This window comes from Oncorhynchus gorbuscha, unplaced genomic scaffold, assembly GCF_021184085.1.
Source record: "Oncorhynchus gorbuscha isolate QuinsamMale2020 ecotype Even-year unplaced genomic scaffold, OgorEven_v1.0 Un_scaffold_2654, whole genome shotgun sequence".
Lineage (NCBI taxonomy): Eukaryota > Metazoa > Chordata > Actinopteri > Salmoniformes > Salmonidae > Oncorhynchus > Oncorhynchus gorbuscha.
The window spans coordinates 1-17,693 of NW_025745125.1; the positions used below are offsets into that span (position 1 = coordinate 1).

Consider the following 17,693-nt stretch of genomic DNA (forward strand, 5'->3'; position numbering starts at 1 on the left):
TCTTCGTCACCGAGCTCGTGGAAGAGCTCGCGTTAACGGTGTTCCCCCTCTCCGCATCGCAACCATCTCCTCCCTCCGGCTCAGAGACTGAGCCCATGCAGCTGGGAGGTATTGGCATCTCGACTAAGGAGAGGGGAAGGAGGATCACCAACCGCCTTTGCCTCTATTGCGGTTCTGCTGGACATTTTGTCATTTCATGTCCAGTAAAAGCCAGAGCTCATCAGTAAGCGGAGGGCTACTGGTGAGCGCTACTACTCAGGTCTCTCCATCAAGATCCTGTACTACCTTGTCGGTCCATCTACGCTGGACCGGTTCGGCTGCTTCATGCAGTGCCTTGATAGACTCTGGGGCTGAGGGTTGTTTTATGGACGAAGCATGGGCTCGGAAACATGACATTCCTCTCAGACAGTTAGGGAAGCCCACGCCCATGTTCGCCTTAGATGGTAGTCTTCTCCCAGTATCAGATGTGAGACACTACCTTTAACCCTCACAGTATCTGGTAACCACAGTGAGACCATTTCCTTTTGATTTTTCGTTCACCTTTTACACCTGTTGTTTTGGGTCATCCCTGGCTAGTATGTCATAATCCTTCTATTAATTGGTCTAGTAATTCTATCCTATCCTGGAACGTTTCTTGTCATGTGAAGTGTTTAATGTCTGCTATCCATCCTGTTTCTTCTGTCCCCTCTTCTCAGGAGGAACCTGGTGATTTGACAGGAGTGCCGGAGGAATATCATGATCTGCGCACGGTCTTCAGTCGGTTCAGAGCCAACTCCCTTCCTCCTCACCGGTCGTATGATTGTTGTATTGATCTCCTTCCGGGGACCACTCCCCCTCGGGGTAGACTATACTCTCTGTCGGCTCCCGAACGTAAGGCTCTCGAGGATTATTTGTCTGTTTCTCTCGACGCCGGTACCGTGGTGCCTTCTTCCTCTCCCGCCGGAGCGGGGTTTTTTTGTTAAGAAGAAGGACGGTACTCTGCGCCCTGCGTGGATTATCGAGGGCTGAATGACATAACGGTTAAGAATCGTTATCCGCTTCCCCTTATGTCGTCAGCCTTCGAAATTCTGCAGGGAGCCAGGTTCTTTTACTAAGTTGGACCTTCGTAACGCTTACCATCTCGTGCGCATCAGAGAGGGGACGAGTGGAAAACGGCGTTTAACACTCCGTTAGGGCATTTTGAGTACCGGGTGCTGCCGTTCGGTCTCGCTAATGCTCCAGCTGTTTTTCAGGCATTAGTTAATGATGTACTGAGAGACATGCTGAACATCTTTGTTTTTGTCTACCTTGACGATATCCTGATTTTTTCACCGTCACTCGAGATTCATGTTCAGCACGTTCGACGTGTACTCCAGCGCCTTTTAGAGAATTGTCTCTACGTGAAGGCTGAGAAGTGCGCCTTTCATGTCTCCTCTGTCACATTTCTCGGTTCTGTTATTTCCGCTGAAGGCATTCAGATGGATCCCGCTAAGGTCCAGGCTGTCAGTGATTGGCCCGTTCCAAGGTCACGTGTCGAGTTGCAGCGCTTTCTAGGTTTCGCTAATTTCTATCGGCGTTTCATTCGTAATTTCGGTCAAGTTGCTGCCCCTCTCACAGCTCTTACTTCTGTCAAGACGTGCTTTAAGTGGTCCGGTTCCGCCCAAGGAGCTTTTGATCTCCTCAAGAAGCGTTTTACATCCGCTCCTATCCTTGTTACTCCTGACGTCACTAAACAATTCATTGTCGAGGTTGACGCTTCAGAGGTGGGCGTGGGAGCCATTCTATCCCAGCGCTTCCAGTCTGACGATAAGGTCCATCCTTGCGCTTATTTTTCTCATTGCCTGTCGTCATCGGAACGCAACTATGATGTGGGTAACCGCGAACTGCTCGCCATCCGCTTAGCCCTAGGCGAATGGCAACAGTGGTTGGAGGGGGCGACCGTTCCTTTTGTCGTTTGGACTGACCATAAGAACCTTGAGTACATCCGTTCTGCCAAACGACTTAATGCACGTCAAGCTCGTTGGGCGTTGTTTTTCGCTCGTTTCGAGTTTGTGATTTCTTATCGCCCGGGTAATAAGAACACCAAGCCTGATGCCTTATCCCGTCTCTTTAGTTCTTCTGTGGCTTCTACCGGCCCGAGGGATTCTTCCTGATGGGCGTGTTGTCGGGTTGACTGGGGGAATTGAGAGACAGGTTAAGCAAGCACTCACTCACACTGCGTCGCCGCGCGCTTGTCCTAGTAACCTTCTTTTCGTTCCTGTTTCTACTCGTCTGGCTGTTCTTCAGTGGGCTCACTCTGCCAAGTTAGCTGGCCACCCCGGCGTTCGGGGTACGCTTGCTTCTATTCGCCAGCGGTTTTGGTGGCCTACTCAGGAGCGTGACACGCGCCGTTTCATGGCTGCTTGTTCGGACTGCGCGCAGACTAAGTCAGGTAACTCTCCTCCTGCCGGTCGTCTCAGACCGCTTCCCATTCCTTCTCGACCATGGTCTCACATCGCCTTAGACTTCATTACCGGTCTGCCTTCGTCTGCGGGGAAGACTGTGATTCTTACGGTTGTCGATAGGTTCTCTAAGGCGGCACATTTCATTCCCCTCGCTAAGCTTCACTCCGCTAAGGAGACGGCACAAATCATCATTGAGAATGTGTTCAGAATTCATGGCCTCCCGTTAGACGCCGTTTCAGACAGAGGTCCGCAATTCACGTCACAGTTTTGGAGGGAGTTCTGTCGTTTGATTGGTGCTTCCGTCAGTCTCTCTTCCGGTTTTCATCCCCAGTCTAACGGTCAAGCAGAAAGGGCCAATCAGACGATTGGTCGCATATTACGCAGCCTTTCTTTTAGAAACCCTGCGTCTTGGGCAGAACAGCTCCCCTGGGCAGAATACGCTCACAACTCGCTTCCTTCGTCTGCTACCGGGCTATCTCCGTTTCAGAGTAGTCTGGGGTACCAGCCTCCTCTGTTCTTGTCCCAGCTCGCCGAGTCCAGCGTTCCCTCCGCTCAGGCGTTTGTCCAACGTTGTGAGCGCACCTGGAGGAGGGTCAGGTCTGCACTTTGCCGTTACAGGGCGCAGACTGTGAGAGCCGCCAATAAACGTAGGATTAAGAGTCCTAGGTATTGTCGCGGCCAGAGAGTGTGGCTTTCCACTCGTAACCTTCCCCTTACGACAGCTTCTCGCAAGTTGACTCCGCGGTTCATTGGTCCGTTCCGTGTCTCCCAGGTCGTCAATCCTGTCGCTGTGCGACTGCTTCTTCCGCGACATCTTCGTCGCGTCCACCCTGTCTTCCATGTCTCCTGTTTCAAGCCCTTTCTTCGCGCCCCCGTTCGTCTCCCCCCCCCCCCGTCCTTGTCGAGGGCGCACCTATTTACAAGGTACGGAAGATCATGGACATGCGTTCTCGGGGACGTGGTCACCAGTACTTAGTGGATTGGGAGGGTTACGGTCCTGAGGAGAGGAGTTGGGTTCCATCTCGGGACGTGCTGGACCGTTCGTTGATTGATGATTTCCTCCGTTGCCGCCAGGGTTCCTCCTCGAGTGCGCCAGGAGGCGCTCGGTGAGTGGGGGGGGTACTGTCATGTTTTGTCATTGGTTATCATGTCTTGTCTCTGTGCTTCCCTTCTATTCGTTTCCCTCTGCTGGTCTTATTAGGTTCTTTCCCTCTTTCTATCCCTCTCTTCCCCTCCCTCTCTCCCTCTCTCGCTCTCTCTCTCTATCGTTCCGTTCCTGCTCCCAGCTGTTCCTCATTCTCCTAACTACCTCATTTACTCTTTTCACACCTGTCCCCTATTTTGCCCTCTGATTAGAGCCCCTATTTCTCCCTCTGTTTTCCGCTTCTGTCCTTGTCGGATCCTTGTATGATGTTCGCTGTTCTGTGTCCTTGTCTCGCCCTGTCGTGTTTTACCTTCTTCAGATGCTGCGTGTGAGCAGGTGTCTAGGTCTGCTACGGCCGGTGCCTTCCCGAAGCAACCTGCAGTCTATGGTCGAGTCTCCAGTCAGTCCTCTCTACTGACGAGTGGATTTCAGTTTTCCTGTTTTGTTTTCACCTTGATAATATCCAGGATTATCACTTTTGTCAAATACTGGAATAAAGACTCTGTTTTCGTTAAGTCGCTTTTGGGTCCTCATTCACCAGCATAACAGTGACACATGGACAGACAGTGACACATTCAATACCGCATTGCACACTTTTGCCTGCATCAAGCTGATCTAGGGTGTAATCATTAGTCCAACAGTTGCAAATAAGAGTTTTTAATGGACAAATTCAGGTATGTTTATCCCCGTTTCGTTCAGTTCGTTTTCGTTTAAGAAATGTTTTTCAACTGAATCGGAGGAATGAATAGACCCCTGATCACACGTAAATACAGTTCACTTTCATAGCAGCCACATACAAATAACTTGTTGTATTGCTTATCGCATCTATGGGCTCTCCTCCTCTCACTTTTTCCCTTTGCTTGTGGACTTTAATGCACAACACATCAGTTGTCTGATATGTAACAACCACTAACCGCTACACACAGCCTACATCATTGTCACCATATTAGCTAAAGTAACATCATAGTCAACATAGCTAATAGAACTAATGCATTAGCAAACCCACTATAATCATGCAGTACAGTCAGTAACTAGTTTAGCAGTTACACCGGCGGGCCCCGGGGGAAATTAATTAGTAAAGCCAAAAGCTTAACTTGACTTGGAAGAGTTCCAGTGTTGGATAGTCAAAGTCAGCTAGCTAACATAGCATCCTCTGTTTGAGCTGGGTGTTTGAGTAGGCTTAAGCATTAGCTAGCTAAGTAAGTGAAAGGTGACAAAAATGATATTTCTAGTAATCTCTCTCTCTCTTGCGCTTCCTTCATTTTTGAAAAAATTAATTTGTTCAAAACTGTTCAACTATTGTCACCACTTTTTATGCACTGCAGTGTGAGCTAGCTTTAGCTTATTCTTTCAGTACTAGATTCATTCCCTGATCCTTTGATTGAGTGGACAACATGTCAGTTCATGCTGCAAGAGCTCTGATAGGTAGGAGGACGTCCTCTTGAAGTTGTCAAAATTACTGTGTAAGTCTATGAAAGGGGGTGAGAACCGTGATCCTCCATGGTTTTGTATTGAAGTCAATGTACCAAAAGAAGAACGGAAGCTAGCTGTCCTCTGGCTACACCATGGTGTTACCCTACAGAGTGCTGTTGAGGCAATTAGTGTATTTGGTGACTACAAGTCAAAAGACTCCGTGAAGGATTACTATCGGAAGGAAAGCTCTGGTATGGACACACTCTGGATATTTTTCTATTTATCATTTCATTCGGACCGCAAGGACAGCTCGCTTGGAAGGACTTGAACTCCTAGAATTCGTCAGCCGCGAGTATCTCTGCAAATGAATGAGCTGCCCTGTTCAATGCAATTTGATCAAGCATACTATGGAAGTGCAAATGTGCTCATAATTGGAATGTTAACTTGGAAATGGAATTCCAAACACAGCGCTGTGAAAACAATTAAGACGTTTGAGTTTGGGAAACACTGGGCACCAATGCACAATGTGGCCTAATCAAATGTCTAATATTAGGCCTAACGCAGAAATGCAATGCATCAATGGAACGCAACTAAAGGATCTAAAGATACTGTGTGTTTAAACTTAATTAAAGGGGACAAAACCTATAATGGATTGAAATTTTTAAATGCATCTAAAATGCCAAACTTGCACATGTTCAATGCAAAATGGGTCCATACGCTGAAATGGATGACTGTGTTTTCAAAGCATTAAAGGAGGTCTAAAGGGGCATTGCATTTAACAATCAAACCCAAAATGGTGTCATTGTAAATTGAGAGAATTAAAAGTGAATGATGGAGGATGAAATTCCAAATAAGACCCCACTGGAGAGGGCAGAAGAGCATTTCAATTCATTCTATGCAGCCCGGAGAGGCAAATTTAGAGTGTGTACACACAAAATGAATGAAATAAAAGTAATTATTGTTGACCGAGGAAACATTGAAACTGTGAATGAGGGTCTTGAAACATTTTAAGGTTTTCTCAATAACCCCTTACCTGCTCTTTGCTAACAGCTCTCTGTGTCAATATTGAGATTCCAAAACAGAACCGTTGCTAGGATACTCTCTGACACTGCAGGCCATAATGATGAGGAGATAGAAGACAGTGGCTACGTGAAATCATGCAACTTTTGACCCGAAACATCTAATAATTCCACTTTGCAACCACTTACCAGCGTCGTCTACTTCTCTGCTACTGAAATCTGCCGTTTGGACAAAAAATGATATATGGATCAATATTCACAGCAGTTTATGTAACCACATCAACAACATTTTCTGTAACATTCTTGCAAACAACGTCCATTTTGACCACTATTGCAACAAGTTAGACAAAAAGTTAGAGCATATGGGATATTTGTCTACTTCTCTGCTATTCATATCTGTACGTGGAATCAAAATATTCACTACGGAACTTACTGTTTTTGTAACTGCATTACCACGTGTTCTTCCAACTTTTCCCAAAAAACTGCTGTTTTAACCACAAACGCCACAAGGTTGAGAAAATGTTTCTACATTATGAAATCTTCCCCTACTTCTCTGCTTTTCAAAGATGTGATCGGATTCGAAATCGTGTGAACCAATCTGTAACATCAGCCATTTTTGTAACCCATCGCCTGCTCTCTTCTAACAACAACTGTCTGTATCATTAGTGAGATTCCAAAACGGACCCGTTGCTAGGATACTCATTGACACTGAGGGCCAAAATAATGAGAGAAAAAAGTCACTACAAACAACCTGTCAGGATTTGGCCAGGGTTGTTCCGGTTTTTGGTCACTAGATGCCCCCATTGTGCCTTTTGACCTTTTGTTTTCCCTTGATCCCCATTATTATTTGCACCTGTGCCTCGTTTCCCCTGATTGTATTTAAACCCTTTGTTTTCCTCTGTTCTTTGCTCTGTGTTTGTATGTTAGCACCCAGCCCTAGTACTCTGTGAACTCTTGTTGATCCCGGTGGACTCTCTTGTGGAATTCTGTTTTTTTTGTTCTTGTTTGTTTGTTTTTTTGAGTATCTTTTGAGGCTTTTTGTGCTATTCCTTCCACCTTGTGGTTTACCTTTTTGTCTTGGAGGATTACCTTTGTTCTTGTGGAATTCCTTTTGAGGTTGTGGAGTTACATGTTTTCCTGAAGAACTTCCCTTTTTACTTCATTAAATACACCGTCTCAAGTATTGCTGTGTCTGCCTCATCTTCTGGGTTCTGCCGACTATTCGTGGCTCAGTTGGTTAAGTGACTGTTTCTCACTCCGGAGACCCGGGTTCGTAACCGGGTCCTGACACAACCACAACTTTTGACCACATTTAGTATCCACAACCACACAATTACATACCACAACCCCACAACTTCTGACAGCAACCACACAACTGCTTACCATATCTCGTGAACGCAATTACACAACTTCTGACCACATAACTTCTGATCTCCCACTTAACTACTGACCATATCCACACAACTACTGAACCACATACTACTGACGACAACTTCTGACCTCAAACGCACAACTTCTGACCACATCTAGTATCCGCAACCACACAATTACATACCACAACCGTACAACTTCTGACAACAACGACACAACTGCTTACCATATCTAGTGACAACAATCATACAATTATATACCACAACCACACAACTTCTGACCACACAACTTCTGATCACACATTTAACTACTACTGACCACAACGACTGAACCACATAACTACTGACCACAACTTCTGACCTCAACCGCACAACTTCTGACCACATCTAGTGTCCACAACCACACAACTCCTGACCGCCATCACACAAATTTTGACCACAACTATTGAGCACAACCATACAACTTCTGACCACATTTAAGGACCACAACCACACAACTATTGACCACAACCACACAACTTCTGACCACACAACTTCTGACCACATCTAGTGTCCACAAACACACAACTCCTGACCTCAACCACATAAACTTCTGACTGCAACCACACAACTATTGAGCAATCAATCAATAATTAAAATATATATATATATAAACACCTTTTTACATCAGCCGATGTCACAAAGTGCTATACAGAAACTCAGCCTAAAACCCCAAACAGCAAGCAATGCAGAGCTCAACCATACAACTACAATACAAAATCTGAACACAACCACCCAACTTCTGACCATATCTAAGGACCACAACCACACAATTTTTGCCCAGACAACTTCTGACCAAACATTGAATCACTGACCAGAGGGGTTGGGTTAAATGCGGAAGACACATTTCAGTTGAAGGCATTCAGTTGTACAACTGACTAGGTATGTATCCCCCTTTCCCATATCCACACAACATATGACCACAACCACACAACTACTGACCATGACTATTGAACCACATACAGTGGGGCAAAAAAGTATTTAGTCAGCCACCAATTGTGCAAGTTCTCCCACTTAAAAAGATGAGAGAGGCCTGTAATTTTCCCCAGTAATAACAGCCTTCATTGTACAAATGCAGTGTGGCAGATAGCCTAGCTGTTAAGACTGTTGGGCCTGTAACCAAAAGGTTGCTGGTTTGAATCCCTGATCAAACTATGTAAAAAATCTGTCAATGTGCACTCAATGTTAAAGTACTTCATTGTAATTTTTTTGCAAAATGACAATTTAAAAAATGTGGACGTGTACAGTCCTGCTGACAGTGAATTGTTATGAAATATTTATATGCTCTGTCTTATCAGTGAAGTACTTCTGGTTGATGTGTCTTAAAATCCCTTGGCTTATGGGAGGCCCATGTTTTATTCCCAGACTTATATCAGGTGTTACTTCCGACGCCGACAGAGATGGCCGCCTCGCTTCGCGTTCCTAACAAGCATTTCGCTACACTCGCATTAACATCTGCTAACCATGTGTATGTGACAAATAAAATTTGATTTTAATAAACTTGTAAGTAGCCCTGCCTCACTAAATAATTAAAATAAATTGTTGCTTGTATATTTCACACATTTATTTAGGAGAGATTGAAAATAAATACAGGCCATGCATTCTAAATCTCCCACACAGATGTTAATAATTAATCATTGGATAATTATTTACAGCCATCCAACCACTGCATACAGTGTAGTTCTGAAAAGTTATACGTACAGTGCTGTGAAAAAAGTATTTGCCCCCTTTCTCATTTTTGATACTGTTTTGATAATGTTATTAGATCTTCAACCAAAACCTAATATTAGATAAGGGAAACCTGAGAGAACAAATAACACAACAATTACATACTTAAAGTTTTGCAACACCCAATGCCCCTATGTGAAAAAGTAGCTGCATTGACTCCAACCACACACTTCCTGTAGTTGATCAGTCTCTCAAGTCACTGTGGAGAAATTGTGTCCCACTCTTCCATGCAGAACTGCTGTAACTCAACAACATTTGTGTGTTTTCAAACATGAACTGCTCACTTCATGTCCTGCTACAATATCTCAGTTGGGATTAGGTCTGGACTTTGACTAGGCCTTTCCAAAACTTCAAATTTGTTGTTTTTTAGCTAATTTAATGTAGACTTGATTGTGTGTTTTGGATCATTGTCTTGTTGGATGACGCAGCTGTGCCTCAGCTTCAGCTCACAGACGGATGGCCTGACATTCTCACGTAGAATTCTCTGATACAGAGCAGAATTCATGGTTCCTTCTAATTAGGCAAGTAATCCAGGTCCTGAGGCAGCAAAGCATCCCCAAAACACCATGCTTGAGTGTTGGTATGATGTTCTTACTGTGGATGTGGAATGCAGTGTTTGGTTTTCGCCAGGCATAATGGGACCTATGTTGTCCAAAAAGTGATACTTTTGACTCATCTGTCCATAGAACATTCTTCCAAGAGTCTTGATGATCATCCAGGTGCTTCCAGGTGCTTTTTGACAAACTTTAGTAAACTTTTGGAAGACGTGTCCCATTATGCCTGGCGAGAAACCAAACACTGCATTCCACAGTAAGAACCCCATAAAGACGGTCAAGCATAGTGGTGCTATTTGTATTTATTATGGATCCCCATTAGCTGCTGCCAAGGCAGTAGCTACTCTTTCTGTGGTCTGGTCAAATTAAGGCAAGCAATAAATTGCCGCAAAACATCAGTCTCATTGTCAACAAGCTTGGCCCCAGTGATGTATTGGATTGTACGCACTACCCTCTGTAGTGCCTTGTCAGTCGGAGACCGAGCAGCCGAGCAGTTGCCATACCAGGCAGTGATGCAACCCATCAGGATGCTCCCGATGGTGCAGCTGTAAAATCTTTTGAGGATTCGAGGACCCATGTCAAATGGGGGGAATAGGTTTTGTCGTGCCCTCTTCAAAACTGTCTTGGTGTGCTTGGACCATGTTAGTTTGTTGTTGATGTGGACAAGATCTCAACTTGCTCCACTACAGCCTTGTCGATGAGGATGGGGGCATGCTTGGTGCTCTTTTTCCTGTAGTCCACAATCATTTCCTTTGTCTTGATCACATTGAGGGAGAGGTTGTTGTCCTTGCACCACATGGTCAGGTCTCTGACCTGGTCTCTGACCGTCTCATTGTTGTCGGTGATCAGGCCTATCACTGTTGTGTCATCAGCAAACTTAATGATGGTGTTGGAGTTGTGCCTGGCCATGCAGTCATGAGTGAAAGGGAGTACAGGAGGGGACTGAGCACGCAGCCCTGAGGGGACCCCGTGTTGAGGATCAGCGTGGGTGATGTGTTGTTACCTACCCTTACCACCAGGGTGCGGCCCGTCTGGAAGTCTAGGATCCAGTTGCAGAGAGAGCTGTTTAGTCCCAGGGTCCTTAGCTTAGTGATGAGCTTTGAGGACACTATGGTGTTGAACGCTGAGCTGCAGTCAATTAATAGAATTCTCACATAGGTGTTCCTTTTTGTCCAGGTGGGAAAGGGCAGTGTGGAGTGCAATAGAGATTGCATCATCTGTGGATCTGTTGGTGCGGTATGAAAATTAGAGTGGGTTTAGGATTTCTGGGATAATGGTGTTGATGTGAGCCATGACCAGCCTTTCAAAGCACTTCATGGCTACAGACGTGAGTGCTATGGGTCGGTCGTCATTTAGGCAGGTTGCCTTAGTGTTCTTGGGTACAGGGACTATGATGGTCTGCTTGAAACATGTTGGTATTACAGACTCAGACAGGGAGGGGTTGAAAATGTCATTGAAGACACTTGCCAGTTGGTCAGGGCATGCTCTGAGTACACGTCCTGGTAATCCATCTGGCCCAGCGGCTTTGTGAATGTTGACCTGTTTAAAGGTCTTACTCACATCAGCTGTGGAGACGTGATCACGCAGTCATTCGGAACAGTTGGTGCTCTCATGCATGTTTCAGTGTTACTTGCCTTGAAGCGAGCATAGAAGTTATTTAGCTTGTCTGGTATACTCGTGTCACTGGCAGCTGATGTGCTTCCCTTTGTAGTCTGTAATAGTTTGCAAGCCCTGCCACATCCGACGAGCGTCGGAGCCGGTGTTGTATGATTCGAAATACAGTCTACACAGTATTTTTGATCAATTTGATTATTTTTTATTTTAAAGGACAAATAATGTGCTTTTCTTTAAAAAACAAGGACATTTCTAAGTGACCACAAACTTTTGAACAGTAGTGTAGATCCTAAGGTTATCTTAGATGACAAAGCAGGAACAAAGAGATGCCTTCTTGGCCAGAGTCCTGGAAGCCTAGGAAATGAGAATTGATCATACAACTTTCCTCCATGGACTGGATACGGGATAAGAGGGAGAACAAAGGCATTTCATTCAATTTATGAGGGTGTAACCTTTCAACCCAAAACCAAACCCCATTCACCAAACAAATCATACCAAGTTTACAGACTAGCCTGACCATCAAGGCCCAATCTGCACAGGGTGTCACAGCGTCTAAAGGCTTGTGTAGTGCATGAGAGCAATGTAAATAATTCCTAAGAAGTCCACCCTGTACAGGTATACAACCCCTTTGCATAGAGTAATTCAGAGTTCACCCTATACGAATACAAGTAACCACAGAGATCATACAGTACATCCATATAGAGAGCGTCAGAGTTATCCTCAGTGAACAAGTTTAAGAGAGATACCAGACATGGATACTATAGTATTACTCTATCATATTCAATAGTTAGTCCTCTGAATAGTGTAACAGAGAGATACACTTTGACCACTCAAGGGGAAGGGCTGACTAGTCCTTGGGCATTGTCCTTTGTGCTTTCCTTGTGATCCTGGACCATCTGATATGCAGCTCCAGGTGACAGAGAGCACATTAATTAGGGCCAAGCCTACAAGTCTTCAACCTTTTCTCGTCCAGGGACCCCATCCCAGGAAAAGCGGCAACCCAGGCACTGTCTAAGACCCCAAACGACATGTTTTTAGTCTGAGGGTGAGAGAGATGGCATGGGGGAGTGTGTGATGGTTAAAATAATGAATTGGACACCACATAGGCAGGTGGATGCACTGCGGCGGTCCTCGTTGTTGTAACGCACTTTAGGCGTAGTGGGTGCGGAGTCAGGCGCAGGAAGCAGAAGGTAAAGAACAATATTTTATAACAGAGAAAAATGGTCACGCCAATACTGGGTGCACATACGAGACTGGCCCAAAACCAGGCCCCAACCCGTCCGTTGGAAAAACAAAGGGAAACACACCACCACAAACATACACACAGGAAAATGAAGCCCGCACAAAGAGCAGGCGGGCCTTACCGGCTTAAATAGCCCAAGTGAATTCTCAATTGTGGTACGGTTCTATAAACATAGATCCATCCACTTTCATATCACAACAAAATATATTCACAAATGCAAAATACACACTCACTGTATACTGTTTTAATCGGTTTTAACACGTTTGTGGCCTCCGTCTTCCATTTATACACAGGTGTTCGAAAGACGCATATAGCTAATTAGCACAGGTAGTCCAGTTGGTCTTCCGTCTCATTTGGTCGTGTGGGAATCCTAACCCTATAAAATTGTGCATCAATTTAACCTTTTTTAAATTTTTTATAATTTCTTGCCGATGTGAAATACAAGGTCCTTATGCTTCCAAAACTGTACCGCAAGTGATGCATGATAATGTTCGGAAAGAGCGTCATGGCTCTTAACATATTTTCCCCCTACAGAAAACGGCACCGTCCAATGACTTTTATGTGTAATGTAATGCAACAGAGAGTCATGATCAAGGGCTAGTTGCACACAAGCTTCTGGACATCCAGATCCCAGTAGCCTTCAATACAGTCCATACAGTAGCTGTGTCCAGAAGGAATAGTCACCGGATCCTTCAGTATCTCCTAACATATTGAACAACTGATCAAGTCCATGGCTTCTGCCATTTTGAAACGCAAGTCTTTTATCCATGGCATAGACCAGGTGAATCCAGATGAAAGCAATGATCCCTTTTTGGAGACAGATTAAATAAGGATGTTTAAGCCTTGAGACATGGATTGGGTATGTGTGCCATTCAGAGGGTGAATGGGCAATATTTAAGTGCCTTTGAACAGGGTATAGTAATTTGTGTACACTGATGCCTAACATTAGAATCAATCCCTTTCAGTGACAGAGCGACTTTGTAAGTCGCTCTGGATAAGAGCGTCTGCTAAATGACTTAAATGTAATGTAAAATGTAACAAAGACTGTGGACAGTTCATATTTTAACAGTAGTGCACATGTTGTGCATTCACCAGTAGTTTGTATCATAAAATAATGTTAAGTCTGTCAGGTTGAAACAGATTGCATGATGTATATGTACACAGTGAAAGTCAATAAGTGTAGATAAAAATGTGTTTCTTTCAGAACAATGCAAACAACTCATTGTCAATGGAGCTTGTGCAAAGCTGATGTCTAACAGAGTAAATCCCTTTCATTGAAATGGACTGCATCCTCTGAATAGTGCACGGGTGCACTCACTTGTAGATTGTATTACTGTTTTCATAAAGGTATCATGGTATTGTGTCAGGCTGAAAAAGATTTGACGATGCTTATGAACACACTGAAAGTCAATGAGTGTAGATAAAACTTTGTTAATTTACTATATTGGTGTCAGTATCTTCACAGATGATCCATAACCAGGACCAACCCAGAATCCAGGGTAGAGGGGCTGAGTGAATGTGGTCTGGACTCTGTGGAGGAGGGTCATCTTGTCAGAGACACTGTAGAAGGACAGAGTTCCTGCCTTGTGGTCCAGGTACACTCCTACTCTGGAGGAGCAGGGGGTAGGGATATCAGTATTGATATTATTGTGCCTGAAAGAGCAGATAGACGGATCACAGACCAAAGTCCAGGACTGATAATTTCGTCCAAAGCTAACATCCACTCCATCTCCTCTCCTGCAGATCCCTTTATAAGACACGGCAACTTTACACTTGCTCCCACTCCTTTCTACCTCCCAGTAGCAGGTTCCAGACAAAGCTTCTTTACACAGCAGCTGGCAGTAGAAGTTAAATCTGTCTGGATGGTGAAGATAGGACTCAGCATTTTCACTCCTGGTCACCTTCCTGTTCCCCTCAGACAGACGCAGATATCTATTAGCTGTGTTGGGGTCCAATGTGAGCTGGCAGGAATCTGAAATGATTTTGAAATAAAACATTGTGTTTGCATGTGTCTGTATACCTGCACGCATTTGTGTGTAGGTCAGGCAGGCTAGTGAAACCGTATTCATAGTTGTGTGTAGATATTTACTCACATTTCAAGAACTCCTCTCTGGTATTGGGTTCAGGAGGTGAAACAACCTTCATCTTTGCACGGTACCCGTTAGGAAACACATAGAGAAGAGGGGGGTTCATTACAACCAATTTAATCAAACAAATAACTCTGCCCAACAACCTCCTCCCCCCTCACATGAGCTGAACTGTGTGAACTGCAACCTATCCATGAACTGTATTCACATGTAATGTTTTTGTTGTAATATTGTTTGTGATCTATATTGGTGTATGCATTTGAATGGATAGTTTACCAAAATTACAAAATGACACATTGGTTTTCCTAACCCTGGAGTAGGCAGTATGGCAGAAATCCATGCTTTTGTTTTATTTCCCTGGAACTGTTTCCAAATGCTAACGTTTTAGTATTTGTGGTACAAATCCCATTCAAGTCATGATACCGATATAAGCATTTTTCACGCATCATGTCCAAATCATCCAAAAGCATTTCAAATTGAAAAGGATTTGTGCCACAAATACTAAAACGTTAGCATATGGAAAAAGAGCTAGAGAAACTAAACCAAGCATTCATTGTCGTCATACCTTGTTCATAGACTGCTTACAGGGTATGAAAATCAACATGTAATTTTATAATTAGGGTGAACTATTAGTGGCACAGCAGTTAATGGCACTGCATCTCAGTGCCTGAGGCATCACTACAGACCCTAGTTCGATTCCAGGCTGTATCACAACCGGACATGATTGGGAGTCCCATAGGGTGGTGCACAATTGGACTAGCATCGTCCGGGTTAGGGTTTGGCACAATTGGCCTAGCGTTGTCCGGGTTAGGGTTTGGCCGTGGTAGGCCGCCATTGTAAATAAAAATTTGTTCTTAACCGACTTGCCCGGTTAAATAAATATATATATATATATATCCCTTTAAGCGCTAAATGTGGTGATGCTGTGTTGTTGAGATCATGCAAGACACAAAAAAAGAGGCACAAAGAATGATTATTATTATTATCATCCCACCCATTCAGTCAGCTCACACTAGGACCCCAGATAGCCTATTCCCCACAGTGGGACTCAGTGGTGTTTGAATGAGGCCCTGCATGGGCTCCTCATTGGCTTTAGTCTAGGAATCTGCTAATTCAATAAGCTACATGTGAGTTGTCAACACTCAAATCAAATCCAATTTATTTGTCACATACACATGGTTAGCAGATGTTAATGCGAGTGTAGCGAAATGCTTGTGCTTCTAGTTCCGACAATGCAGTAGAAACCAACGAGTAATCTAACCTAACTATTCCAAATCTACTACCTTATACACAAGTGTAAAAGGGATAAAGAATATGTACATAAAGATACATGAATGAGTGATGGTACAGAACTCACCTTAAGTCTCACCTCCTGAATCTTCTTCGTATTTATTTCTGTCAGTTTTTCCACCAATTCTGCAATGACAGTGTTTTTGTTCAGAACAGGCCTTGTTGGGAAGATCTGTCTGCACTGGGGGCAGCTGCAGACAAGCTTCTGATCCCAGAAGCATTTAATACAGTCCATACAGTAGCTGTGTCCACAGGGAATAGTCACTGGATCCTTCAGTATCTCCAAACAGATTGAACAACTGATTGAGTCCATGGCTTCTGCCATTTTGAAACGCAAGCAGACTGAGCTGAAGAGATGAGTTTCGTTTCCAATTGTGCTGAGGAGTAGGCTTAGGAGTGGCTCCCAATAACCCATATAACATTTCACTTCCTGGATCTTAACTCACGTATCAAATACCAGGTCTGGCCAGCAGAGGGGCTATAAGTGGTCTGTCACAACCATAGAGAGAGAGAGAACTTTCTTATTGTAAGTTTGAGATTGAATGACATTTAATAGAACAGCCGTAACCCTTCAAGTCAAAGCTCCATAACTGTGGACCGGCAGCCATTTAAACATCAACTCAACAAAACATATACTACAAAAGAAACATCCATTCCATGAGCTACATCAGATTGCATAGAATTTATTTCAACAAACAATGCAAACAGCTCATTGTCAATGGAGCTTGTGCAAAGCTGATGTCTAACAGATTAAATCCCTTTCATTGAAATGGACTGCATCCTCTGAATAGTGCACGGGTGCACTCACTTGTAGATTGTATTACTGTTTTCATAAAGGTATCATGTTATTGTGTCAGGCTGAAAAATAATTTACGATGCTTATGAACACACTGAAAGTCAATGAGTGTAGATAAAACTTTGTTAATTTGCTATATTGGTGTCAGTATCTTCACAGATGATCCATAACCAGGACCAACCCAGAATCCAGGGTAGAGGGGCTGAGTGAATGTGGTCTGGACTCTGTGGAGGAGGGTCATCTTGTCAGAGACACTGTAGAAGGACAGAGTTCCTGCCTTGTGGTCCAGGTACACTCCTACTCTGGAGGAGCAGGGGGTAGGGATATCAGTATTGATATTATTGTGCCTGAAAGAGCAGATAGACGGATCACAGACCAAAGTCCAGGACTGATAATTTCGTCCAAAGCTAACATCCACTCCATCTCCTCTCCTGCAGATCCCTTTATAAGACACGGCAACTTTACACTTGCTCCCACTCCTTTCTACCTCCCAGTAGCAGGTTCCAGACTAAGCCTCTTTACACAACAGCTGGCAGTAGAGGTTAAATCTGTCTGGATGGTGAAGATAGGACTCAGCATTTTCACTCCTGGTCACCTTCCTGTTCCCCTCAGACAGACGCAGATATCTATTAGCTGTGTTGGGGTCCAATGTGAGCTGGCAGGAATCTGAAATTATTTTGAAATAAAACATTGTGTTTGCATGTGTCTGTATACCTGCACGCATTTGTGTGTAGGTCAGGCAGGCTAGTGAAACCGTATTCATAGTTGTGTGTAGATATTTACTCACATTTCAAGAACTCTTCTCTGGTATTGGGTTCAGGAGGTGAAACAACCTTCATCTTTGCACGGTACCCGTTAGGAAACACATAGAGAAGAGGGGGGTTCATTACAACCAATTTAATCAAACAAATAACTCTGCCCAACAACCTCCTCCCCCCTCACATGAGCTGAACTGTGTGAACTGCAACTTATC

The 17,693-nt window shown here is 44.2% G+C and overlaps 1 protein-coding gene and 1 pseudogene across 1 annotated transcript; both read right to left on the minus strand.

Annotated features, from left to right (window-relative positions):
* Positions 1 to 13,986: 13,986 nt before the first annotated feature.
* On the minus strand, positions 13,987 to 16,346 carry LOC124017520 (tripartite motif-containing protein 16-like). Its single transcript, XM_046332737.1, has 3 exons — positions 15,992 to 16,346; positions 14,641 to 14,692; positions 13,987 to 14,519 (listed from the first exon to the last, which is right to left on the minus strand). The coding sequence occupies exons 1-3, from the start codon at positions 16,337 to 16,339 to the stop codon at positions 13,987 to 13,989; spliced, it is 933 nt and encodes a 310-aa protein (XP_046188693.1). The 5' UTR covers positions 16,340 to 16,346.
* A 256-nt stretch (positions 16,347 to 16,602) lies between these two features.
* LOC124017518 lies at positions 16,603 to 17,607 on the minus strand (annotated as a pseudogene).
* Positions 17,608 to 17,693: the final 86 nt, after the last annotated feature.

Excerpts from the sequence above, each read along its gene's own strand:
- LOC124017520 (XM_046332737.1), bottom strand. The coding sequence starts at position 16,339 with ATGGGTTATTGGGAGCCACTCCTAAGCCTACTCCTCAGCACAATTGGA. Across the intron at positions 14,693-15,991 it reads TTCAGGAGGTGAGACTTAAG|ATGAAGGTTGTTTCACCTCC; the intron begins GTGAGTTCTGTA and ends TACCGTGCAAAG. Across the intron at positions 14,520-14,640 it reads CAGAGAGGAGTTCTTGAAAT|ATTCCTGCCAGCTCACATTG; the intron begins GTGAGTAAATAT and ends AAATCATTTCAG.